Source organism: Mya arenaria, chromosome 17, assembly GCF_026914265.1.
Source record: "Mya arenaria isolate MELC-2E11 chromosome 17, ASM2691426v1".
NCBI classification, from domain to species: domain Eukaryota; kingdom Metazoa; phylum Mollusca; class Bivalvia; order Myida; family Myidae; genus Mya; species Mya arenaria.
In genome coordinates this window covers 2,129,732-2,157,642 of record NC_069138.1, presented here as the reverse complement: position 1 = coordinate 2,157,642, position 27,911 = coordinate 2,129,732, and the positions used below count along the sequence as shown (strand labels likewise).

The 27,911-nt window shown below is 33.8% G+C and overlaps 1 protein-coding gene across 1 annotated transcript; it reads right to left on the bottom strand.

The window, feature by feature from the left end:
• Nucleotides 1-25,105, bottom strand: LOC128224326 (uncharacterized). Its single transcript, XM_052934140.1, has 9 exons — nt 22,402-25,105; nt 14,712-14,747; nt 14,114-14,227; nt 13,655-13,825; nt 13,155-13,325; nt 12,597-12,835; nt 1,029-1,199; nt 263-433; nt 1-60 (listed from the first exon to the last, which is right to left on the bottom strand). Exons 1-9 carry the CDS (start codon nt 25,103-25,105, stop codon nt 1-3), a joined length of 3,837 nt encoding a protein of 1,278 aa, XP_052790100.1.
• Nucleotides 25,106-27,911: the final 2,806 nt, after the last annotated feature.

Genomic DNA, 27,911 nt, shown 5'->3' with positions numbered 1-27,911 from the left:
TCAGCCCCTGTCCGCAGGTGACACTGCAAGAGCTCCAGTCGGACCAGTTTTCCCATCCATCTACGAGCAGAGATTTCATAACCCTTAACAATAAACTTTCTACTCGACATATTGCGTTACATTCGTATAAATATAACAATCTTAACTACATGGATCAGCAAAATCCAGTTTAAACGCACAGGCACCATTAAACTTACACACTCTGTTTACTCTCTCCATCTGATATTGTATTCATACCATTGAGCCCAGTTTGTTTACATACCTGCGCATAAAGCATAGGCACACACTCTGTAATTGATGTTGTCTCCATTACAGGGGTTGCCGTCCTTGGACGGCCAGGGGTTGTCACAACTGCGATCCCGTCTCTGTAGGCCGACTCCGCATGAGGCGCTACAGGAGCCCCAATGCATCCATCCACTCCAGCCGCCATGTACTGTAAAAAAACCCATATCTCCTTACACGAGGGGTCACATTGACAGCGAGCTCGATTATTTCGTCGCTTTCACCAGAATTCTTAGGTCGAATAATAAAGTGCCTGAGTTTGCATTTCACGCAAGTTAATAATCTGATTTGATTGGTCAAAACTAGTAGATTGAAAAGCCCTGTAAAATTGTTGTAATGCAATAAGAACTTTCTGATGTATTGATATGTAATGACATGCACAATCTTAATCAGAAAGTTGCATGTTATGCAAAATATAATTATCTTACGTGATTAAATAGGTAGGGTATATATGGTTTCAACATTTGTCTTAACGATCATCACAAAACATTAAGTATAAGATGAATGATTAACTAAAATATACCTACAGGTGATACCTTGGTGTAACAACGACGCTGACACCGACGCTATGATAATTAGTATAGCTATCCGTGTACTTGCAAAAATGGCAAAATGTACATGTATATTGACGTATAATATTGCAAGTTTGTCCAGTCTATCACCTCCTCTTCAGACTTTTCAATCGTTCTTGACATAATGATTCATTGATTGATTAAAACATCACATATGACCATTCTGGCACATACCTGGACAGGTTTCCAATGCGCAAACATCTTGATCATTCTGTGAACCGACACAGTCAACTCCTCCATGCTCAGCTGCGGGATTGTCACATGTTCTGACACGTGACCGAGATCCATCACCACACGTGACATCACATCCGCTCCATAGACCCCAGTCCGACCAATGTCCGTCGACTAAAATTCAGAAATTGAAGAAAACAAAACACAACTATTTGCGTCGCTATTAATTAAACACGCAGTTTCGCACAACCAGTCACACTATTAACAGCATGTAGCACATTTTATAAAAGAGTTAGTTATCTACCCTTGAAGCTAAACTGATATGACTCTTGCCTAGCAATCCATGTTTAACATATCTAGTTTTTATATATAGTATTTATGCACTGTGCTGATTGTGGAGTTTTGTGCCGTTTTCTTCCATCGTTCTTGTTTGCGATTTTTGTTTTTCTGTTCTATGTCAGTGCCATCAAACAAGGTTTTTTTTTTTTTAAACTTATTGCTACTGAGCATGTTTCGGTAGTTTTTCACTGCACTTTTTAGCCGCACATATATATTTTAAATTGTTCATTAAACAGCAAACCTGGAAATCATTTAAAGCATAATGTTCTTTAATGTGTCTGTTTTTGCGAATAATACAACAACGGATTTTATTACACACAATCACGTGACTGAAACAAGACAATGGTTGTTATGCTAATATTCAAAACTTTTTTCTATATTCTTTAGCCAATTTGGTAAAGTAGCGCGACATTTGGAAACTTTTTTTAATTTAATGATAATTCTTTTGGAACGCTCAACCCAATTCTATGTCTAACAACAGCTACGGTAATATAGATACGAACATGTGCTTACTTGCATCACATAGCTTACAGAAGAGTTTGCAATGTTCTCTAGCTAGTTGTGTATTGTTGCAGATACTGTACGTCATGTTGAGGAAATCACACATAGGCTTGATATCCATACAAGTTGCTGAAAACATAAGATTTCGTTCGAAAGTGAATTTCATGTGTGCATAAGAACACATATGGATAATCCTTAAATAACACTCGCATTTAAAATTAATACATACACATGTATAACAAACATAAAGTTTGAGAGATACACATTTCACTACCTTCTAAATAATATATTTATAGAAAATATTAATCATTGATACCAATATTGTAATCGTGTATTTGATAGTTGAAAACGCACATATATTAAATGACTGGTGAGTCCTTAAAGATTTACAGGGATCAACTTTTGTCTCATAAGGTAGAAATACCGTGTTTTCTGCACCTATGTTTGATATTTAACACGATAGTTTTTATAAGAACCACTCTTTTCGGTATTAATTCATCATGTTTGGAAAATTAAAACAATTGTATTAATTGTGGTACAAATCATTCGGGAGTAGGAGTGCATTTTTAATTATGGTGTTTTTAAAAAAACACAAAAAACTTAAATAAGCACAATGAAATCCTACCAGTATGTGCAGTTGGCGTGTTGTCTACAATAAACCCTAAAATAAAACGATAATATATACTCTAAACCCTACACACATGTAATTCCAAAACAAACATATACAAACATATTGAGTATAAAACTAATTTTATAATTGTATATATAAAATACTTTGATACTAGTCACAAATGCATTTAAATATGTGTCGTCTTTAATAAAATTAATTGGTCAAAGCAAAACACTAGAAAATATAGCAGCATTTACAAGAACTACAAGCATCTTAAATGTTTTGGGATGTTAAAATAAAAGTATGGAAGGGTATTGAAGGACCAATTCCATCTTGGCTATTTCAGCATACAATAAAGTTTCATGAAACGCTCAGAAGATGTTACGTTTGATACTATATATTTACACATGTTTTCGACATACCTCGACACTGATGCACCATGAAGGCAACACAGAATGCTAAAATAAATAAACAACATCATGACAAACTTTGTAAAACAAGCCAATTCCTTGTATACTTAAAATTCGTTGATACAAGTTATTTTAATGGTCGTCTAATGTTGAACTGTATTAGTATGACAAATATCCGCTATAAACATGAATTGTCATGAATTGTCATGGATAAATATGAATACAATATAATTACGTGGTCTACAATATGTTTACAACGGAATAGTACGTATAATTACCTTTACGGATGCGTTTTATACAGATTGTATTTTAAAATTGTTTAATATAGTCTTATCAATAATATAATAAAAATATTTAACGGGTAGTATAATTCTCTCTATTTTGACATCCATTAGCAACAAATATACCATGTGATTATCAATATGAATGCGTTTAATGCAGATTGCATTTCAAAGTGTTAATCATAGTCTTATCAACAATGTTATAAAAGTGTTAGAAATATTTACCAAGTAGAATAGTTCCCTCCATTATAACTGACATCAACTTACACATCAATGCTTCTGCTCTGTTCGTGATTACAATGAATATAAAATATCGTTGTCAGGCAATTCGAATGTGTGCTTTTTGTCTTACTGTTAATCTTTACTTACCAAGGTGTTTTGACATAGCACCTGACAATTATATTTACTTTGTGAAGTCCTTACTAAATACATCGTTTAATGTTTTATTATAACTAGTTTGAACGAAGCGACGCACAGTCGGGTGTATCTATTTCACCGCATCCGAACTATTTGCTGATCTAATTATTAAGGACGACAGTCAAATAGATCATATGAAGGTGGTTGCTGCATAATTCTGTTATGTTATCTACTTTAAATATGTATAATTGTACATACATAGTCTGGGTTCCAAGGCAGAAAAATGTGAAAAATAAGGAAATTTACTGCACCCCTCTGCTATACAAAATAATTTGGTATCAAATTGTAGGTTAAAGTCTGTAGATTATGAAAAGTGCGTTTGGCCACTTGGCGGCTCTTGCGAAAAGGAAATATCCAAGATGGCGCCCAAGATGGCCGCCATTAATTGCCATTTCAGTAAAAATACTATATTCGAATATAGCTATTTTCATTAAATAAATAAGAAAATATATTCACATGGATATTACTTTTCTCATAATGTACTTCAAATTGACATATAACCTTAAATAAGTCAAGGTCATTGTCAAGGTCATTTTCACGGTCAAAGTATAAAAAATGCCCTAAAATTCTATTTTTCCCGTTCACTTTTCTTCTTTTTTAATTCATTTATGTAAAGTGTGTGTCAAAAAGTGCTGGATGAATTGTAAATTGTATGTTACTTCATTTAAAACAATATTTTAGGATATAGTTTCTATATTTTTTGAAAACGCCAAGGTTTCATACTATAATAGCATGTCAAAGGTGGTCGCAAGATTGCTATTGCTGTAAGAGTCTTATAGCAAACTGTGCTAGTGTTACTCTGAAAGTCTAATTGCATGGCTTGTATCTATTAAATTGTATGTTTTATGTTGACATATCCATCTGACCTCTCCAATGTCAAGTTTAAGCTAATTTCAGCCATTTCAAGGTCATGGTCATTTCAAGGTCAAGATATGCAAAATAACTCAAAATATGTTTTTTTCTATATATTTTTTTCCATTTTCATTTCAATTTACATTTAGTATGTGTCTAAAGGCGTAGACAGAATTGTAAATTGTATGTTCCCTCATTTAAAACAATTGTTTAGGGTATAGCTTTTTTATTTTTTGAAACCGCCACCGCCAATGATCATACCGTTAGAGTGTGCCAATTAAAGGTGATCGCAAGATTGTTATTGCTGAAGGAGTCTTATGGCAAGATGTGCTAGTGTTACAGTCAATTAATATGTATATCTAAATTCATGGCATGTATCAATTTCATACTGTGCTTCATGTTGACATACTTATCTGATTGCTTCAAGGTCAAGGTCAGTTCAAGGTCAAAATATATTGAAACACAAACAGTTGAGAGTATTGTTATTTTCGCCTTTTTATTTTTTAAATTTTGTTAATTAATTCATGTTTGCAGAAAAGTAATTGATAGTTTTCTCTTTTTTGATCTCTGTTCAGTTACTTTTAAGTGAAATGTTTTAAAGATGATATGGAGACAACTAGGTGTCGTCCTTGTACATGTTACCCAAGGCAGTTACAACAATTTGTTGATTCCAAGAGATTTCATTATTAGTACATTGTAACTGTTTCATTTTTAAACATATATATATATGCATACGAATAGATGTTAACTATTTTATAAAGTAGTTCACATTAAATACAAAATTAAGCTTTTCAAAATCAAAGTCAAACTCATTTGAATGTCATCTGAATGTCAAACTGCAAATATGTTCAAATCGACGTTGTTATTATTTAATTTATTTATATATTGGTTAAATTTGGTCTATACATTACCAAAATCACCAAGCAGTTTTAACCATAGTTAATATATTTCTCATATTAAAAGTCAAGTCAACCAGAAAATGTCCATTCTTGAGCCAATTTAAACATGCTACATGACATATATTTTTATGAGTCCGATGTAAGCACATCCAGCCTTTTCAAGTCCATCCAATGTTTTGCTAACTGAATGTATTGATATCATAATCCAAAATCAGTTCGTTCTAGGTATAATACCTGCTAAGCAGGCCATGAAGTGTTTATATATAAGCCTACTGAATGCCCGACACCCCATTATGGCTCATTTTGTGCCCTTCTATGCGCCAAAAAAAAAAAGAATCCACATGACACAAAAGGTCCCCAACAGCCCTCTGAATGATTGCAATAAAGCCCATTTTGTACCTTTCTTACTACAGAAGGGTTCGTCAAGAGCTCAAAAATCACTATTATGGTAGTTAACAGACAAACGCTTTCATTATCAAATAAACTCATACGGGCTCTACGAAAGCCAAGCCAGTGGTCATTCAACCGCTTTTGGGCTGTAACCTAACCCAATCTTCCAGACCATCATCACACTATGGCTGTTCGCAAGTCCACTTTGTGTCCAATAAACTTTTTTCATTTCTGATATCCGCCAAATATAGACCGTATGAAACTAATCGAGTGTCAAGTGATCCATAAAGTTGCCATATTCAAGACCATGTAGGTTCAATACGAGCCGAAACAGTACCAGTACCAGTGTAAAGTCAAGCATATCAATAGGTTAAAACTCGATAGTATTAAGTAATTAAGTAGGTTCAATTATCTATCAAGTCAATTGTGACTACAATAATGCTTATTTAGAGCCAAACATACCCATGTGTAGCTCTTATTAAGCCTACTAAGTGTCAAATAGACCACATTTGGCAACCATTAAGCCCGTTTAGATCCAAACAAACCCATGTGAAGCTCTAAATAAGCTTACACAGTACCCATTAGACCACATTTTGGCAAATATGAAGCTAGTTTAGATAAAAGCAAACCCATGTGCAGCACTACTTAGTAAGCTTGCCCAGTGTGAAATAGACTCCATTTTGGAAACCATAAAGCCCGTATAGATCCAAGCAAACCCATTTGAAGTTTTAAATAAGCATACACCGTGCTCTTAAGACCACATTTTGGAAACCATTAAGCCCATTTAAATAAAACCAAACCCATGTTCAGCTCTAAGTAAGCCTACTCAGTGTCAAATAGACCACATTTAGAAACCATTAAGCCCATTCATAACCAAACACACCCATGTGAAGCTCTCATTCAACCTACTCAGTGTCATAAAAATACATATTTGGCAGCCTATTTAGATCCAAACAAATCCATTTGAAGCTCTAGTAGGCATTCTAAGCTGAGTAAGCATTCTCAGTGTCAAATGGACCACATTTGGGAAACCATAAAGCCTGTTTAGAGCCAAACAAACCCATGTGCAGCTCTATGTAAGCCTACTCAGTGTCAAAAAGACCACATTTTGGAAACCATAAAGCCCATTTAGATCCAAACCAAACCCACGGGCAGCTCAAAATAAGCCAACTCAGTGTCAAATGGACCACATTTTGGAAACCATAAAGCCCATTTAGATCCAAACCAAACCCATGGGCAGCTCAAAATAAGCCAACTCAGTGTCAAATGGACCACATTTTGGAAACCATAAAGCCCATTTAGATAAAAACAAACATATGTGCAGCTCTAAGTCAGCATACACAGTGCCCATTAGACCACATTTTGGAAAATATTAAGCCCGTTAAGATCAAAACAAACCAATGTGCAGCTGTAAATTAGCATATAAAGTACGCATTAGACTACAGTTTGGCAAATATAAAGCCTGTTTAGAGCCAAACAAATTGATGTGCAGCACTAAATAATCCTACTCAGTGTCAAATAGACCACATTTTGGAAACCAGAGAGCCCATTTAGATCCAAACAAACCCATGTGAAGCTCTTAAGTAAGCATACACAATGGCCTTAAGACAACATTTTCGGAACGATATAGTATATCTAGAGCAAAACAAACCCAAGCAAGACACATAACAGGAGATTCATATTTATATGATATGATATATTTGTCCAATGAAATCCGAAGTTTGTTCTTCGTTTTAAATTAACTTGTATATCCTATAGGCTTTTTTTCGTATTTCGACTAGTTTCCCTTCATTCCACATTTTTATTCAAAACATTCGACCACCTTTCAATTAAGAACTGCTTTCTCTTTACACATTAGTATGAATTAAATAAAATGAAGTAGAAATACAGAATTTGGCAATATTTTTTAACCAAACTGAGCTTGAAATATCTTCAAAACGATAAAACTAGTATATAGATTGGCAATCTCTAAGAGTAAGGTATGTATTAGTGTATCATCAACCTTATACATATTTCAATAATTAGTGTAGATGGTGACCAATTTGTTGTCAAGGAAAATGTCATCAAATATCATGTATATAAGTGAATTGCTTATCTTATTTACTTGACTCAAGTTACTCTATGGTTAGGATCCGCCTACTAGTTACCGTTCGGATTTCAGAGTTACTTTATAGACGAAAACAAAGAAACACTCAAACAAGGTACAATTTTGTGTTTTGTGACCATATAATAACCATTATTTGTAATTTTAAGCATATTATGAAATAGAAACACTGCTTATATTTAGATTTAAGACATAGGTATATATTCAAAAAATTTAACTGGAAAACTTAATGGTAACGCCAATTTCTGCACTTTCATTATGCAACGTGTACTGCTATGGCACCAAAATGTTTTTAGAAACTCTGACACTGTTCTCTGAAAACTGACCTAATATTGATATATATATTCATGATATTTAGTTCTGCAATCACATGTTGTAAATGAACATGCAATAGTAAACTTTAAAAAGAGAAGAAAATAAACAATAGACTTAATATCTTAAAGATACAAACTTTTTGCGTATTTGTATTTTGACCTTGAAATGAACTTGACCTTGACATTGAAGAGATCATTCACGCATGGTAGCATGAAACACATTATGAAATAGTTGCATTCTAGCATTTAGATATACTATTGACTAAGACTTAGAGTGTAACACTTGCACAATTTGCCTTATTATTAAGACTCTTACAGCAATATCAACACTTTTGGCACTCTGAAATAGTATTAAATCTGCACCTATTCAACAAAATCTAAAACCTTTACGTAATTAATATGTTTAAAATGAAGGACGATACAAATTGCAGTTCTGTGGCCTCTTTTTGACACAAACTACACATAAATTAAAAAAAATCAACAATATTGCAGGAAAAAAATCTAATTTTCGGGTACATTTTATTATTTGACCTTGAAAAAAATGACCTTGACCTTGAAGTAGTTAAGGTTGTATGTTAATTTGAAGAACATTATGAGAGGAGTCATATCCACGAGAATGTTTCTCCATATATTCAAGCATTACATTTTTACCGAATTAGCAATTTATAATAGCCATCTGTTTTTATCATTTTTTGCTTATTCTGAATAGTGACTGTTTGTACGCCATTTTGAATATCTCCTTGGAAACAGCATATAGGGTGCATTCAAAATAAAATATTGAAAGAACATACATAGCAGTTCATTTTGGTATATATATAAGCTTAATACACATTACCATTTTTAAATAATTAAAGAAAGAAGCCAGTCCGATAGTGTATTTTTCTCAAAATTTACATTTTGACCTCTAAAATGACCTTGACCTTTAAAATATAAAAATGTAAATAAACTTGAATCTGAACAGTAGTGAGTGTATGTATATATTTAAAAGTGATTTAGTTTTAATATTTACTTTCAAAATATCTTATCAACCTATTATTTGATTATTTCTCATATTACAAATTTTGGCGGCCATTTTGAACGCCATCTTGAATTTAGCGAATTCGCAAGAGCCGCCATGTGGCCAAAGGCACTTTTCATAAACAATAGACATTCTCCTAACACGACATATAAAAATAATTTGTATAACATGCCGGACACTTTTTTCTCAAAAATGAGGACTTGGAACCCGGACTAACATTTTGACTCAGCCAAACGATATTCGTTGCTGCGGACTGTATTGAGGATACGGTCTAAATCAGATTGAGTCGTTCTATTTTGTAACGTTTTTTTTCATTTTCTAACACCCTGTATTTTTCTCCTCACTGCACATAATGGAGGTTACGAAATTTATTTCCATTCAACTTATCCAAAAATCAATGTCAGTGGGCACTATTATATCCAAATCCTTTGCGATCGCCATTCCCTTTAAAGCTTCTACATATATTTACATATAAATATCTGCATTTACCTGATCATAAATGTTTTAGTCATTGCAAAAGCCCTGGTAACAAATGAAATAAGTGACTATCAACATAAGATGTTTGAATGTCGTGAATCAGTAAAACATCTATCTGGATATGCATTGATATTATGTTTTTGGTTACTAATGATTATACACAGTGTAAGTCGATGTCAGGTATAGTTTATAACCTTAACCAATACTTAAATATCCAGATCACTAAGCAAGATGTTCATCATAACACACACATTGATGTTTCAAGTTCAAACAAATGGAACGAATATTTTTTGTACCATTGAATGTGTGTCCATCAACTGTTCTATTTCATAAGCAATATATTTCACCGAGAAACCTACAAAAGAATTATTTCACGAGCAATCTCACACTGAGTGGAACATATTTATTTTCATTTTAACATGTTGCTTAAAACTTAACAAAAAAATGCACAATCGGACCAATAATATGGAATAACCTGCAGTTGTATATTTAGTAGTCTGTGTCTGTAGATGTGTTCAAGAAAAACCTCAAAACTCACTATTTAACGGTTTATGACTTGTTTTAAAACAGGTTCGGAAATGTCAGCTATTATATTTTATTGTTTACCGACTTAGAGTTTTTTACATTGTTTTGTCGTTTGCTTTGACAAATTATGATTTTTATTAACGTATCGATATTACTACTGCAGTCATCTTTGATATATTGGATGTTGCAAGTTTTAATATTATGTTTAATTTCTTTCTATTGTGGTTATATCCATATATGTTCAAATTATATGTTAGATAAATAAGTGTATGTATAGTATAACGACATTGAATATTATGTATAGAAAAAGGCGTTTTATCAAATAAACACGTGAAACGTTTAACATAAAACGTTTATATAATGATCGTCAAAATATCCTGCGAACACTCGTTGATGTTAAAATAGCCGACTTACTTCTTCCGGAAAAGACGATTTATTTATACACGTAAAATTAGCATCGTTTATTTTTGTTGTTTTGTGTGCTGTGACATTTAATAATTATTTTCTTATTAACAATATGTATATTCTGCTGATATATAAGACATTGCCTTCTTATTTTGCTCAATTAAGCGAATTCTGTAACTTCTGACTTGTTTCGCTGGAGTAGCCTCCCATTACTTCAAAACACAAAAATACGTTACATATTCATATGCCCAAGATATTCAATATTTAAACATTTGACAGACAGCGGTAACATTAAATCAAATTTAAACCGAACAAAAGGAATAAATAGCAGGGTTTATGATAAATGAATAAAAATGATAATGTCCCCTATATATTGCCAAAGTGTGGCTTATTTGGTTTTGTTTAAGTATAAGAACCACTAAGGTAAGTTAACTTGTGTATCGTTAAAGCAAAACTTCTGTTAATTGAAATAAGTTTTAACTTGCTATGTAATTAAACAAGAATAGCACATATATCTTCAATTTCCAACAAAAAATGCCTCTTCTGACCTGTGTTCATTTTTGAATGCTTTATTTTTCTTTTGAATAAGGTGTTATATCGAGATCTGATATTTAACTAGGATGTATGTATGCTAGTTCTATGAAGCTAGATAATTAACATGGGCAATGCCCAATCCCCGATATGGCTAAAAAAATATTGGTATTTTTTTTAAAGTTAAGCATTGGTTTTTAATGGCATATTTAGCCGGATGGAGGTTTTCACTGAATCATCGACGGAAATTACTCTTCTGGTCGTATATAGGATTACTCCATGGTTGCCCAAGTACATATAAAACTCCGCGTATACCACTGTAGTTTGCGTTTACTATGTTACTGGCATCAATATTGCATTTACATAAATCATTATAAATATTTTGGTGAATTGTATTGATACACTTATTAGAATAATCTTCATAGAACAGTGTGATTATTTATTTTTTTCGAATATCTGCAACGATAGCATTTCGAGTATGGTTACGATGTATCCTGTACACTTTACTGTGATGCAAGGCTTAATTAACAAACGAACAATCGAGACAATTTATTGGCAAAACAGTTTGAGGTCTAAATGTTTAAATGACGTTTGAACAATGAAGAAGAACTTTAAAAAACAATATTTTATTCAGCAAACCAATTGTGTAAAGAATGTCAAAATGATCAAATATTACAATACATAAACTATGATATAGAAAGGCGTATAAAATGAAACATAGAAGCAGTGTGTTTTAATAACGAATATTCGTTACATAACATCCAAACAAGTAATCAGTCCACGAAATACCAACTTATTCCGTCATCAATTACTTAAAGCTTATATATATATATATATATATATATATATATATATATATATATATATATATATATATATATATATATATATATATATATATATATATATATATATATATATATATATATATATATATATATATATATATATATATATATATATATATATATATATATATATATATATATATATATATAGAATGATATCATTTATATTTATCTCATTATTACAAGTACAGGTAACACAACTTCAAAATTGCATTATATATCGAACTTACTGCAAACAAATAGTTCCAAATGCGTCCAAATGCTCACCGTTCGAAATTAAGCTATGTGTACTAATTAGAAAGCTCTCAGCATTCAGATTAACCATAAAGACTGGCGGTTTAATTTATCAACATCCCACTAAAACTGCATATTAGGAGACTATCTTCATAGAGCGTACTTGTACTAGTTCCCTGAACCCAGACTCTTTCGCCAACACCAAGTTCGACTGCAGCTTGAATACTGTTGCACTCCTCGTAATTTATGCTTCTTGAAGCTGACTGCTGAAGCACAGTGCCCTCTTTTACTATTCCTGTATACGCGTAATTAGAACCATAAACGCAGGTATGTGATGTAAACAAATACAAACCATTGTGTGGAGCAGTAAACACGCCGTTTGATGAATTATATCCACCACCTTTGTTGGTCGTTACTGTCACATACACTATTTTTTCATTAGAAGAAATCGACCTGTCTGTAGGAGAGCGAGCATAAAACAGAACAACAACATCACAAGATGTCATATTACACGCTATCTGTTCCTGGTCGTTGCCGATGCATCCTCCACCTAACATAGTCCCCATTGTGGCGTTACACGCTCTGTGTCTATTCTTCAGTCCCTGTCCACAGGTGACAGTGCAGGAGCTCCAGGCGGACCAGTTGTCCCATCCATCTACATGTAGAGAATACGATACCCTTAACGAGTATATTTTATAAGAAAAGCTGCCCTACCTACAATGCACAAAAACCCTATTGCCAAAACGGCCATGCTTGTATTCAACATTGGAATCAGCATAGACAATGTTTCTTTATTTAATTTTTATCAAGATCTGCGCGCGCCCATTGGCTGCCTGACCTCGCCGTGATGCCATCACTACTTACAACATAGACAAGTCAAGCAAATTTTCATTTAAACGCACATGTTCCCATTTACTTACATACCGTTACCCACTCTCGAACTGATTGTCATAAACACTTGTATATTTACAAACCTGTACATAGAGCATCGGCGCACACCCTGTAGTTCATGTTGTCACCGTTGCAGTGGTTACCATCCTTGGAGGGCCAGGGATTGTCACAACTGCGGTCCCGTCTTTCAAGGCCGACTCCGCAGGGGACGCTACATGATCCCCAGGCCGTCCATCCACTCCAGCCGCCATGTACTTGATTGTATTAGTAATTTAAATGCTATAGTAGCAAAAATAATGTTTTCAATGTAGTCATTGTTGTTTTGCCATTAAATATCGAGTTTACATCTAAACGTTCATAAGATTGATGAAAAACACGTTTTTGCGTGTTCTTAATAATTACACTCGTTGACACCATACAACGTGATGTTGTCTGAATATATATAAAATATAAATGTATTGGTTTAAAATGATTACCATTTAAAAGCGTTCAGACCGAGAATCGAGAACACTGCGTTAAATATCACTGTGCTCTCTAAAAATTCTACAATAACCGATAGTTGTCAACTCAAAGTTAAACATACCCGGACAACTCTCTAATACGCAAACGTCATGCTCATCTTTGGAACCTGCACAGTCATCCCCACCATGTGTAGGCGCGGGATTGTCACACAATCTGACACGTGACCTAGTTCCTTTCCCACATGAAACGTCACATCCGCTCCATTGACCCCAGTCTGACCAATAGCCGTCGACTGAAAAATAGGAACAGTTAAGGAAGTCGAATAGTGTTCAATTATGAATAATGTTATTTTTGTTAAACTTAAGAGCGAAGTGTTGATGTAGTACACTTCAAAATATATCATAGCTGCAACGGAACGGTGCGATTTCCAATATGTTTTCATCAACTTATTCATCTTGGTTTGATATATAATGACATACAATTTTTGTATTGACAGTACTATTATTTGTTGTGCGTTATGTTTTCTGTTTTAATTCAGATTAGGTCACATATCTATTGTAGTGAAATGCACATAGATTACCCGCATCACAAAGCCGACAAAATAGTTTGCAATGCTCCTTGGCAAGCTGAACATCGTTGCAGATGTGGTATGTCACGTTAAGAAAATCGCAGTTATCCGTGTCGACGCAATTGACTGTGGAAATATAAAGTGCGGGATATTAATACAGGAGTATTACACATCAATGGAAGATGTAACATCTACGGTAAACCAGAATAAATAAAAAAGGCGTGTAAGCTGTCCAAGCCGGAAGAAAAATGTGGATGTCTCGCAAAGACAATATTTGCAAACAGAACCACTGTCCTTTGAACTTGCTGAAAATAACTTGAACGAGAGACACACAAATTCAAACAGACCCCACTCGCATCAAAATAACTTAATCGATGAAATGATGGGAGTAGGGCTTTTTAACGGTAGGTATAACACTTTTCACATTATCGAAAAAGACGACGTACGTGCAGTAAGTTTGATTACGCAATATCAGAACCAAACAAACTAGTAAAGTAACGTGATATGTCATTAAAGAATACAAATATTTTTTACACCATTTTAACTTAGTTATAATTTTAATAAAATATCCCATTGTATGGGTTAGGGTAAGATACATTCAAACAAATACCTTTAGGCGTTGTCATCGCCTCGTCAACCACAAAGCCTGAAATAGAAGAATGCCCTTTAAATGTACGAGTCATATTTTGTTTTGTTTTATCATGCCAACTATATATAAAGTTGAGGCCTGGTGACACCATTTAATATTTGTCTTGCTTCAAGTGTAATTGTCTGGTGTTTGCGATTACGTAGGATATTAAATGAAAGCAAAGGAACTGTAGAAAATCTACTTTTGTTATTTGCTTTACTTAGAATATGAAATTACCTATATTGCAATCTTCCAAGGCATACCAACTGTTTTACTTTTCCAGTAAAATTTTAAAATATTATTTAGCTACTTACAAACCTATTTGATTTATAGCCAACGTAATATGGGGTCAATTTTGATTCGAAATTTACATAACAGTACATTGGAAACCTAAAAAATGTATATCAAAATGGATAAATATAACTCTTGTGAAAACACAAAAGTTGGTTTACTTTTTATTAAATTTATTTGTTTTCGAATGCAAAACTCTAGTTAACAATATAATTTACTATATGTACAATGTATTTAAAGGTTGAATGCGCAAATGATGCTGTTTCCGGCATTTAAAAAGAGAAAAAAAATATTTAATTTTAATTTATCCCAACTTTAATTAAAGAATACAAATATTTTTTACACAATTTTAACTTGGTTATAGTTTGAATAAAATATCCCATTGTATGGGTTAGGGTAAGATACATTAAAACAAATACATTTTGGCGTTGTCATCGCCTCGTCAACCACAAAGCCTAAAACAGTGGAATGCCCTTTAAATTACCGAAGTACGAGTGATATATTTTTGTTTGTTTGTTCATGCCTTTGGTAACTTTTTGTTACATAAAGGCCTGATGACTCCATTTGATATTTGTCTTGATTCAAGCGTTATTGTCTGGTGTTTGCTAGTACGTAGGATAAATGAAAGCAAAGGAATAGTAGAAAAACTACTTTTGATATTTGGTTTACTTAAAAATTTAAAAAAAACTTAAATTATTCCAAGGCATACCAATTGTTTTTGTTTTCCAAGATAGTTTTAACATATTCGTAATCTACTCGCAAGCCTATTTGTTATAGTGCCAACATAATATGGGGACAGTTTTCATTCGAAATGCACATAACTGTGCATTGCAAACCAATAAATGGTATAACAAAATGGATAAACATAACTCTTTTGAAAACCCAGTTGGTTTACTTTTAATGAAACAATATTTGTTTGCGAATACAAAACTGTAGTTAACAATATTTACATACCTTTTACTGATACAACAAGCAGTAAAATGCATGCTGGAAAAGAGGAATATAATTGTCATTAGAATAATACTTATACAGTTATGATACAACACACACTACAGGGACAAACAATTAAATTACAAATATACAATACTAAAAAAACGAATTCGAGGGACAAGCAATTAATTTACAAATGTACAATAATATAATACAAAATACAGGGACAAGCAATTAAATTACAAATATACAATTATACAATACAAAATAAAGGTACAAGCAATTACATTACAAATGTACACTAATAGAAAACAAAATACAAGGATAAGCAATTACATTACAAATACATGTATACAAACATACAAAACAAAATACAGGGACAAGGAAATAGATTACAAATCTACAATAATACAATACACAGTACAGGGACAAGCAATTGAATTACAAATATACCATTATATTATCCAAAATGCAGGGATAAGGAATTAAATTACAAATGTACAATAATACACTACAAAATACAGGGACAAGAAGTTACATTACAAATAAACTATAACAGAAAACAAAATACAGGTACAAGCAATTAGATTACAAATATACAATAATACAATACAAACCAAATTAAGATACTAATTTAAGAGAGAAGCAGTTGAATTACATAAACAGCAGAAAGAAAGAAATTGATGTGACGGTCGTTAAACACTACTTGTACGGGTACGTATGGTCTTCGTTTTGTGCAAAAGGTCATACAGGCATGTGAACAGTGTTTAAGATTAGAATGACATGCACAGCTCAAGGAAAGAGATTTAGCCGAATAAAAATGAGTCTACAAGTAAAGGTTGAAAGAGCAATTTCGCAAACTCAATTGCAAATTTTATCAATACTGGTCGCTACACATGAGGTTCACGCAAACGTAGTGAGCGTGAACCTCTCTTCTGTTTTAAGGAAAAATGCCTAAGACAAATATATTAACATTTAGTTTGCCGGTTACTATTCAATATAGTCTATTGCAAATGCCTCATTATGATTTTTGGGTAATTGTATTCTTAGACAGATATATAAAATGATGCTGATATTTTGGAAAGGAGATAATTCAGAAGATAAAACTGCAATGCAAGTAAATATTAATGGCAATGGCAGTGTTTGGATGAAAGACTGTGTTATCGGCAGTCACCTTATGTTCATCACTGTCAGTCGCGCTAATGTGTTGGCCGAGTTATAGTGCGTGCTATTTCAAAATGGTTAAAAATGTGGTTAGCTTTGTAACTAAAGTTGACGACAATTTAATTTTTAATTTAGCAAACCAAACATAAAGTGTGACCTGAAGAAAGCTACGCCCCTTGCTGGTCAACGAACCAAGCATCGGCTGAAGCAAATATCCAATTTCAAAATGCATCACTAAACTTCTGGAAGAGAATTGGTATATTAGCGTGTATGTTTAAATGGCAATACAGTTATACGTATATCTATACATAACCTTAACAATTTTTAAATAAATGGATTTAAGACTTCTATGTTATTCATTATCATCAACGCATTAAGCACAATTTGATACATACCCATCAATAGTCCGGCCGCCATGTTTCCTTCTAATTTAACGTTCACATCGTATACTCTCTTATAGTGTCCAGTGACAATATATCTGATACGAGTACAATGCGATACACCTGTGTAAACGTCATATTCAAGATTATTGATAGAACCCCATACAGTTATTCGGTTATCTTCCCAAATATGTTTGTCAAAAAGCAACCTGTTTATCTCAAGGGCATAATGCAAAACCTTAAAGATATTGATGTCAGTAAATTGTCACTTTAAGGATGATTAAAAACATACCCCGCAGTGGGACTGCCAGTAACACCGTGTATTATCAAAGTTTCAAATTTTAAAGAAATAGCTTGGTTGTCATTATTCTTTTAATTCTAATGTCATTGAATAACAGTTTTTTTTTTCGCATTCTCGTTTGTTATCACACAAAAAATATCCTGTTTGTCATTACTATTTTAATTCCAATGACATTGAATAACAATGCTGTTTTTTGTTTTTTGTATTCTCGCAATGTTATCACAGAATGTGCGTTTTTTGAGTGTTTACTCTAATTTTATAAAAGCGTATATTGTAAACACTAATTGTTGATAATAAAATACATTATGGTCGAGATATTTTAGTGAGGACATACATGACGAAATAAAACACACGTTGTCGAAATTGTGTCAATTTGTTTACTGATTGATTACAGTGTTGTCGATAAAAAAACACATTACTAAGATAGCCGCCATTAATTGCACTGTAATCAAAGATGTTGTATTTGTATTATCAAGGTCATTTCAAGGTCAAAGTTGCTTTCCTAGTGCATTGCTATATTATTGACATGATATGGAAACGGTCAAGGACATGTATACTCGTATATTTACTCAATGTCGTTACCAAGTGTCGGTTTGATAATTTTAATTTAGATGGATATGTTCCAAGTTCACCATCATCTAGTGTTTTTATTGCACAATTGTTAAGAGTCGCTAGAATATGTACAGATGTCAAATATTTCAGCTCTCTCAGTAAACTTATGACGGAAAAAACCTTCTAAAACAGGATTTCAGATACCATAAATTAAGGAAAATATTCTCTAAATTTGTTAATGGTCAATATAATATTATATCAAAGTACAATAGTAGTCTTAAACTGCTGATTGCTAATAGTATTGCTCATCCCGATTGCTATGGTAATGTTTTAAAGAAAATTTGTAAAATTAAAATGTTTCCAGTAGGTAGTTGGGAAGATACCCTCAATGAAATGCTTGGATTCTATTAAAACTGTGTACATAACGGTAATACCTTGAAGAGTACTTGCTTTCAAGTTTATAAAGATGAGTTTCTCAAACAAAATATAAGGTTGAATATAGCGTCCTTTCATAACTAAAATTGCATTCCAGTTATATTTAAAACCGTCTTTAGCTGGATAGAAATATTTTACATAGGTAATCATTTGGCAGAAAGGTTTAGCTAATTCAGGTCGTTTTTATTTGTAATAATGTTTTCTTTATTTGTTTCCAGTTTTAGTGTAATGGTGTTATTTTATTATGAAACTCTATGAAACTCTATTATCACACAGACTGAAACCTTTTATTTTCTAAGGCAGACTGTGTGTGATGCTCATAGTTTCAAACAATAACTGCATCTTATCTTTAAAAAAGTTTGCTGCATTAGGTACTCTGAATTGTATTCCTCCGTCTGCAGATATAGTTGGGATCCCTAATCCCTAATCTAAGTACTTGGGGTTTACATATACGTTTATTATTATTTGTTTTATTAAGTTTCCTGAAGTTAATGCATACTTTTATTAGACTTACCTTTACGTTTTTACTTTTTCATGATTGTTGAGATGAGGGTTTGTGCACGTAAACTGGCTTAAAACCCCAGTAAATAAACATTTGACCGTTTCAAGGCAGTACCTAACAACCCTTGATAAACATACCTATTATTATTATATAGTATATATGCACTGTGAGTTTTGTGCTGTTCTTCCATGTTTCTTGTTTGAGATTTTGTTTGTGTTCTATGTCTTTGGCGTTAACCCGGTGCCATTACACGGGGTTTATCTATAAACGTTTGGCCACTGAGCTTGTTTCTGAAGGTTTTTTTTTACAAAAATATTGATATCATCAGTGCTCTCCAGCATTTCCTGCTTCCTCTGAGCAAATACATATTTGTAATCCGATCCTTTAGTTGCTTGTGTTTATATAACCCTCTACCACTCTTATCCAGTGTTCACTGAGCTACCTTATCCACTATCATATCGAATTTAAATAATCGGGATTTAACATGAAAAGGAAGTATTGTTATCAATTGCTCGGTCATCTTTTTCTTATTGACGGATTTTTGAATGTGGTACTATTATAATTTCAGGCATTTGTCTGCGTTCATTATGTGCAACGTCTGAGAAAATGCTTATAAACATCAGTTTCACACAAGTATATGGGCTGTCAATCAAATGTAATTTGGGTTATATCATTGTTGATACGTTTCCAATGAAAGAAAGTCTGAAAGTATCGATATAGTTTGTAAGATGTATCGGAATATGTGCCCAAAAAATCAGAACATTTAATTATGGAGACACCCCAAAAACCTACTTGTTAGGGTTAAATAATTGTTGATACGTTTCCGATGAAAGAAAGACTGAAAGTATCGATATAGTTTGTAAGATGTATCGAAATATGTGCCCAGAAAATCAGTACGTTTAATTCTGGAGACACCCAAAAAACCTACTTGTGTTTGTCTTGAAAATACTTTTTTCTATGAAGCTCGAGAAATAAAATACGACCTTAAATTAAATTAAACAAATATCCTCGGAATTTAGCAATTGATATGCACAATTACAAATGAGAATGGGCTGAATTATTTACATTAAAGCAGAGTTTCATCCATCAACCCGTTTACCACTTCATACGCTTACACTGATAACACCTCAATTGTGTTTAAGTGTCTAGTATTAAAATGCCGTGCAGTCTATTTATCTTGAGTTGCACACAAATGCAGTAGTAAACAAGAACTCTTATCTGAGACACATTAACAACTTAAATGATTTAAATATTGATACACTTGAAGGTTATCTAGAGTCCATATATTGTGTATTGCGGTGAAATTTATTTAGTCTTAAGTTGCAAAAACATAGCTTTATCAATGTGTTTGCTGATACATGTTAAACAGTCTGCACTTATTCGCCCTGTTTATCATTAACATTTCACAATATGTATACTCCACATATCTTCATAATTTAAATATGTCCATTCTTAGAACTTAAAGATGATCATTATTGTAAAGGTCGCTAATGTTCATAACTGCGTGTACCGAATGTCTGATATATATACCTTTCATGATTTGACTCCAGCTCTCATACGGAAGCCTGTAATGAGGCTTGTCGAGATTCTGGCTACCCAATATGCCCAAAGGTCAGGCTCTCCATTTCATTGAAGCTTCTATGACGAATTGTTTGAAAAAGAAAACTATGTGTCAAATAAAATCCGTACCATTATAACTGATGTTTACAAGCTTATAAAATCAAAGAACAGGTATCAGCTACGTACCTAATAACAGCAACGTTGCGTTTTTTATAAGATTAAACATGATGATATAGCTCATTTAAACGTACAGATCCTGAAAAAAAATATTGAACCATTGATACACATTTATGAATTATGATGTTGTGTACTGTAAGTGTCGGATTTATATTATCAGTGTTCTCGAGCATGCCCTGATTCCTCAAGGCAAATATATGTGTTATCCGATCCTTAAGGTTCACGTGGGTATATAACCCTCAACCACTCATGTCCAGTGTTCTCATTGACCACAATGAACACAAGATTAGGGTATTTCACAGCAAGCTGTACTTTTCACTCTGTCAAATCGTGCGAGCCATCTATACTTATCCGGGCCACACGTTCACATTCGTCTTCTGGGCTCTCAATATATTTGGGGTTCTCTAAGGGGAAACAGTAAAGACTCAACTGAAACGAAATTCATTTTAGTTAAATAGAACATTATTTTTTTTCAAGACATGGTTATATTTTGTTTTCATTACTTACATTACTTACATGGCTCTTAAGGAAATTCGATGATACAACTCTAATGAAAAGAGGTTGCTTCTTTTAAATTATTCATTCTAATGCAATATATGTTATTTAAGAGTTGAATGTTGTTTGCAAATGAAAGTGCGTATCTAGGTTTTGAATCATACAATAGTGGCAAGTTCTTAAATTATATGCCCAAATCTACGATTCTCTTTTGATAACTGAATTTCAAAAACATAAACATACCGTCAGAAACTGAAATATCATGTGACAAAAACGCTAAATATTAACTGTCGAATGCGCTGACACTGAAATCATTTTTTGTGGTATGTTTAATACCATTGTTTACCATGAAGTCTTTGAAATACACAGATGTAAATCTTGGATCATTATCAATAACTAGTTCTTCTGGTAAGCCCCATGTACTGAATAGTCCACGCAACTTCTCAATGGTTTTTGCACTCGTGGTTAATTTAATCGGCATGACCTCGATCCATTTGGAATATGAATCTATAACCACCAAGAAATTTTGTTGCCTGAATTCAGCAAAGTCGATGTGTACTCTCTGCCATGGTCTTTTAGCCCACTTCCAGGGATGTAGCGGTGCTTTGTGTGGCAAATTTTGAACTGACATACATGTATCACATGCCCGTACCATATATTCAATGTCCCTATCTCTGTTTTCCCACCAAACATAGCTTCGAGCCACCGCCTTCATTCGGCACATACCCAGATGTTGATCATGCAACTCTTCTAATATTCTTTGCCTGAAAGTATCCGGTATAACAACGCGTAATCCCCATAATATAACTCCATTGTCCGTTGACAATTCGTTTCTCCGGTTGAAATACAATTTTAATTCCGTTTCAGTAACATGGTTTGGCCAACCATTCATTGTATACTCGTACACTTTGCTCAACACCGGGTGCTTTCTAGTTATTTCTGCAATATCATTGGCAGAAATGGGAATTTCTTCGACATAGGACACATTTCCCTCATCTTCGATGTAACACGCGTCCGTACCAGCTACTGGTAAACGTGACAGAAAGTCGCAATTTCCATGATCTGCAGATTTCCTGTACACAATGTCATACTCATACGCGGATAGCGTAACTGCCCAACGCTGCAAACGCGCTGCTGCCATAGTTGGAATACCTTTCTTCGGACCCAAAATAGTTGTCAAACTTTTGTGATCGGTTATCAAGGTAAACTTGCGTCCGTACAAGTACTTGTGAAACTTTTTCACACCATACACTAGAGATAGTGATTTTCTGTGAATCTGACTATAGTTTTTCTCACTGTCCGTCAGTGTCCTAGAAGCAAAAGCAATAGGCCGCTCTTGCCCATCTTCCATAATATGCGATAACACTGCACCAATGCCGTAAGATGACGAATCACAAGCTAACGTCACCGGCAATTTCATGTCACAGTGAACCAATAAGCCACTGTTCACTACCAGGTCCTTGCTTTCATTGAACGCCTTGTCGCAAACTGCCGACCACGCCCATTTTTCTCCCTTTTTTAAGAGACCATGAAGTGGATGCAAGAGTGATGCAAGATTTTGCAAAAATGACCGGTAGTATCCAATTAAGCCCAAATAAGATTTCAGCTGACTCACATTTTCAGGTTTCGGGCAGTTTCTGATGGCATCGATTTTGTCTTTCGTGGCCTGAACGCCGTGTTTGTTCACCAAATGTCCCATGTACACCACCTCGTCCTGCATAAAAGAACACTTCTTTTCGTTCAGTTTTATGTTGTGTTCACTCAATCTTTTTAGAACTTCTCTCAAACTAGTCAAATGCGATTGATCATTCGGCCCCGTAATCAATATGTCATCAATTCTACACACCACATTTGGAATTTTAGCCAAAATTTTGTCCATTACTGACTGAAAAATCGATGGACTGCTACTTATTCCGTAAACCAATCTGCAGTAGCGATAAAGTCCCTTTGATGTGTTCACAGTTAACAATTGCTCTGAATCTTTGTCCACCTCAAGTTGTGAATATGCCTGAGACAGATCCAATTTAGTGAACTTTTGCCCTCCTGCTAATGTCGCAAATAAATCCTCTGTATTAGGTATTGGATACTGTTCCTCACTTATTTCGCGATTTACTGTAACTTTGTAGTCTCCACAAATTCGCACGCCTTTATCTGGCTTTGGAACCACAACCAGTGGCGTAGCCCATTCGCTGTGTTTCACCTTGTAAACAATCCCTTCTTTTTCCATGCGCTCAAATTCTCGTTCTACCGTTTCCTTAATTGCATAAGGCACTGGTCTAGCCTTACAGAAGATAGGTTTTGCTCCGTCTTTCATTCTGATATGCGCCTTGAAACCTTTAATTGGTAGATTCCGTGAACTTTCATTATTCCAGAGGTGTTCAAACTCCTTTTTCACACACTCCAATGAAATTTCTTTTGTGCTCTCCTGAACATGGAAAATGTCTCTCCAATTGAGTGGTATTTTCTCCAGCCAATTTCTACCGAAAAGTGCTGGTCGCTTTCCTTTGGCCACTAACAGCGAAAGCTTATATTTCTGGCTTTCATACTCCACAGGAACTTCGCATTTCCCAAGCAACTCGATCCTATTTCCAGAATATGACTTCAATTTTACATTTGTATCCCTCAATGGATACTTGCCAAGAACTTGTTCGTATATATCCTCAGGAACTATTGACACAGAACTTCCTGTATCGAGCTCCATATCGACTTTGGTACCGCCTAGAATCAGTGTCACTATGATTTTCCTTGCAGATGGACCCGAAGACGACGACTGATATATACTATTTAAGTCGCTCTCATCTGATGAAGTTTCCTCCCCGAGGTAACGTGTTTGCCGTTCTTTGATCGAAGGACACCTTTTTGCTATATGTCCCTTGCGATTACACTTATAGCACTTCGATCCCTTGAATCGGCATTTTTCAGGATCATGTTCATCTCCACAACGGAAGCAACGCTTCGATGAACCCTTTTTCCACTGTTGAGCCTGTTTGCTGCCTTTCTGTTGTTTTGCCGATTTCCCTCTGTGCAAAATGTTCACTTCAGATGCAACGACACCCGACGCTCCTTGTGGCTGGAAGTAAGCCGTGTCCCTCTCAGCCATCTCCATTGCAGTTGCAATTTGGCAAGCCTTGTCAAATGTCAAATTGTCCTCTGACAACAGTTTTCTTTGAATCAGCTCTGAATGTAATCCACAGACAAGCCAATCACGCAATGCATCATTTAAGAAGTCCTTGAACTCACAATGGGTTGCCAGTTTCTTTAGCGCCACTACATAGTCCAAAACTTTTTCCCCGTCCCTTTGATTACGTTTATTGAACTTAAAACGTTCCGAAATAACCAACGGCTTGGGCATGTAGTGATCCATGAGCGTCTTTACTAACTGTTCAAACGTCTTGTCTTTTGGTAACGCCGGTTGAACCAAGTTCCGTAAAACACCATATGGTTCCGCACCAATAACTGACAGTAACATTGACACCTTCTTGTCATTATGTGTCCCATTCGCACAGAAAAATTGTTCCAATCGTTCAACATAATTTGTTACACTTTCTTTGTCTGGCCTATATTCTCCCAATTTTCCAAAACTAGCCATGATAGTAATTTAAAGGTTATTCATCTCAAAATTAAAATCCAGTATATTAATTTTGAAAGTTTTATCCTCGTCGCCAGATGTAATATCTTGGTACCAAAGAGAATCAACAAACCACAGAGTTTTACTATACATTTAATATAGGTCTTAATACATTGCATCGCAAACATAAACTGCTATCATAGAGGCTTCTCTGGCTGGGAAACACCAGGTAGTATAATATTACCACAGCGAATATACTACACTCTGAGTATAATTAAGATAACTTCAACGACATAACTGCAAACGCAAATGCGACGTTATGACATTAAACGCAAAATTATATTGTCTACTGTCTATTTATTTCCAAACATTAGTAACAGTATCGCACTATCGTACAGGCGCAGCGAAATAGTACACTCCGGTAAGAAATCCGCATAAAGCTTGATTAATTGTGTTTCTACATTCCTATAGAAAATGTGTTTTGCAATAGCTGACCTTTTTCTATCAGCCTCAGGAATGCACCGCTGAAAAAAGCTGTGTTATTTCTGACTCTGTTCAAATTGTTGTGATGGTTACCCTCATGAAATGAGGATTAATTCTGATCCCATATGTAAATTCTGAAAAATGATTGTTTACTCCTAAAGATATTATACCCTTCAAATCGAATAATCCAGCCTTATGATTTTGCCATACTTTTAAATAAATGAACAATTCGCGGACCGTTCTTAGTAATGGTTAAAGTTTACTCTACTTCCTCTTGCAAACCTTCAGAGAAATGGTAAACTTGAATCGTTGCGGCTTCCTCACACACGTCGTCATAACGTATCTCTGATTCTTTTACAAATGTGACATGTGTTGGTTATCAATTAAGAAATATCGTTCTAGTTCTTAATTTAAATTGTATTCTAATATAGATATAATTTTATTAACTGCAAACTAAAACCCATGATTAATGTATCATGAGCATTTAAGTATTTATAATATTCCGATAATTGCCCTGCGAGCTCTGACGTCATTATTTCCCTATAATTCTCTGTAAGGGGTCGCTGTTGTGAGCGCATTGAGATTTGTTGCCTAACCGGGTTCGTTTGTAGTTAACTTGATAACCCCGCGGTTATTTTGCTATTGCTGGTCTTAGTAGTTATCTTGTTTCGTGTTCTAATTATATTTTTTATTTGACTATTCTCCTAGTATGAATATGTTTTTTTTTTGCATTTCAGATGTGAGTAAGTGTATTTTAGGTATATCATAACCAACTCTTTTACAAACTACCGAGTTCTGTTATGGATGTTTTTTATCATTCCTTAGTACTAAATTCAGAAACGATAAAGTATATATCGACAAATTAATCATTATATTACCACACATGCTACACAGATAAAAGTATGTTTGCTTATAGCATAACAACAAATGTTTCCCAGTAGAAAAAATATTTGTTTCACACTATGGTCATACGATTGGCTAAAATTGATAGGGCAACATATACGTGTAGCCTTCTTATCATTTAGTAATTAAACACGCAGCAATAATTGTATAAATCAGATTAATCCGTTGTTGGTCAACATTACAATAAACGCATACTGACTGGTCACTATAAATGTATTGATTTGTTGACCAATCAAATCATTTTAATGCACAAAATGGACGAAGATGACTTCTTTACAATTTATCCAATTGTTATACAGTCGGCCGCAGAAGAATAGTTGAGTATAAAACTTTATTTAAAACCATACTTCAACAGAATACTACTATCCAACTGCAACCAGCTGAGTTGCACATGTAAATAAAAATTTCAATAGATAATACAACTGGGGACAAAAAGCATCCGTGATGAAAGAAAATATTCAATATATATTATTCTAAAGCACTGTCTTTGCCTCTTCATTGCTTATCTGATTCTCAACACTGTTACAGTCACACTTGGCCACAGGGATCAATTCTATGATTATACTGAAGACACGATGTTAGCTAATGCATGCATACTCATACCCTTGTATAAGATACTCATTTCTGACATATTACCAAATAAAATATCGTACAATATAACATATTTATTTTTCGTCACGCAATGGTTTTAGTTCTTGGAGCTTTAAACAACAGTATATACGTTCGTATGAGAAGTCTGCGTGTATATAAACAGAATAAACATCATTTACTGCAGATCTACTTTTAAAATGTAAACTAACTAATCGATTAAAAAAATTGCAACATTTAAACATCTGATATCGCTAATCTTCAGTATGATGTTGATGTATTTGTGTCATCACTGTAAAAGAAACATTGAAATGAAGATACTGTAGAATCTCCGCATTAAACACAAGTTATGTGTAAACTTTTGGCTACTGAGCTTGTTTCTATAGTTGTTCACATAAGTATTAAGTAAGCAACATGTCTAATGATAGAATTTAGAATTTGATACAACAAATAACTTTCACCCTAAATATTCTAAAAATCAATACTGCCTTTTCGTGTACAAATGGCACAGTCGTTATACGCTTTTATGACTTATTTTGGGATATTGTGTCATAGCATTGTATTTAATAATAAACCAATCAACATTATAAAGTAAATGATAATTCATTTAATAGTTGTAAAGTTCTGGAGCTCATTAAAGTATTTCATAACAAAATTATTTCATATGTGTTCAAATAAGCCTCTCTGGGTTCAATCCATTACTGCAATTAGTGCATATATTGCTAATTTCACATTGTTTAAGTTTAATTTATTTTTTGTCATGCACGTAGTATATTGTTTTTTTATGGACATATGTAATGTGATCATGGTTGACATTCTGCAATGTTTCACTTAGTATAAGTAGTTATATTAT

What these genes read in the sequence shown, in the direction of transcription:
- LOC128224326 (XM_052934140.1), bottom strand. Translation starts at nt 25,105, where the DNA reads ATGGCTAGTTTTGGAAAATTGGGAGAATATAGGCCAGACAAAGAAAGT. An exon ending in GGCGATGACAACGCCTAAAG is followed by an intron (nt 14,228 to 14,711) that starts GTATTTGTTTGA and finishes ATATTTCCACAG; the next exon opens with TCAATTGCGTCGACACGGAT. An exon ending in CGCCGATGCTCTATGTACAG is followed by an intron (nt 12,836 to 13,154) that starts GTTTGTAAATAT and finishes CTCTACATGTAG; the next exon opens with ATGGATGGGACAACTGGTCC.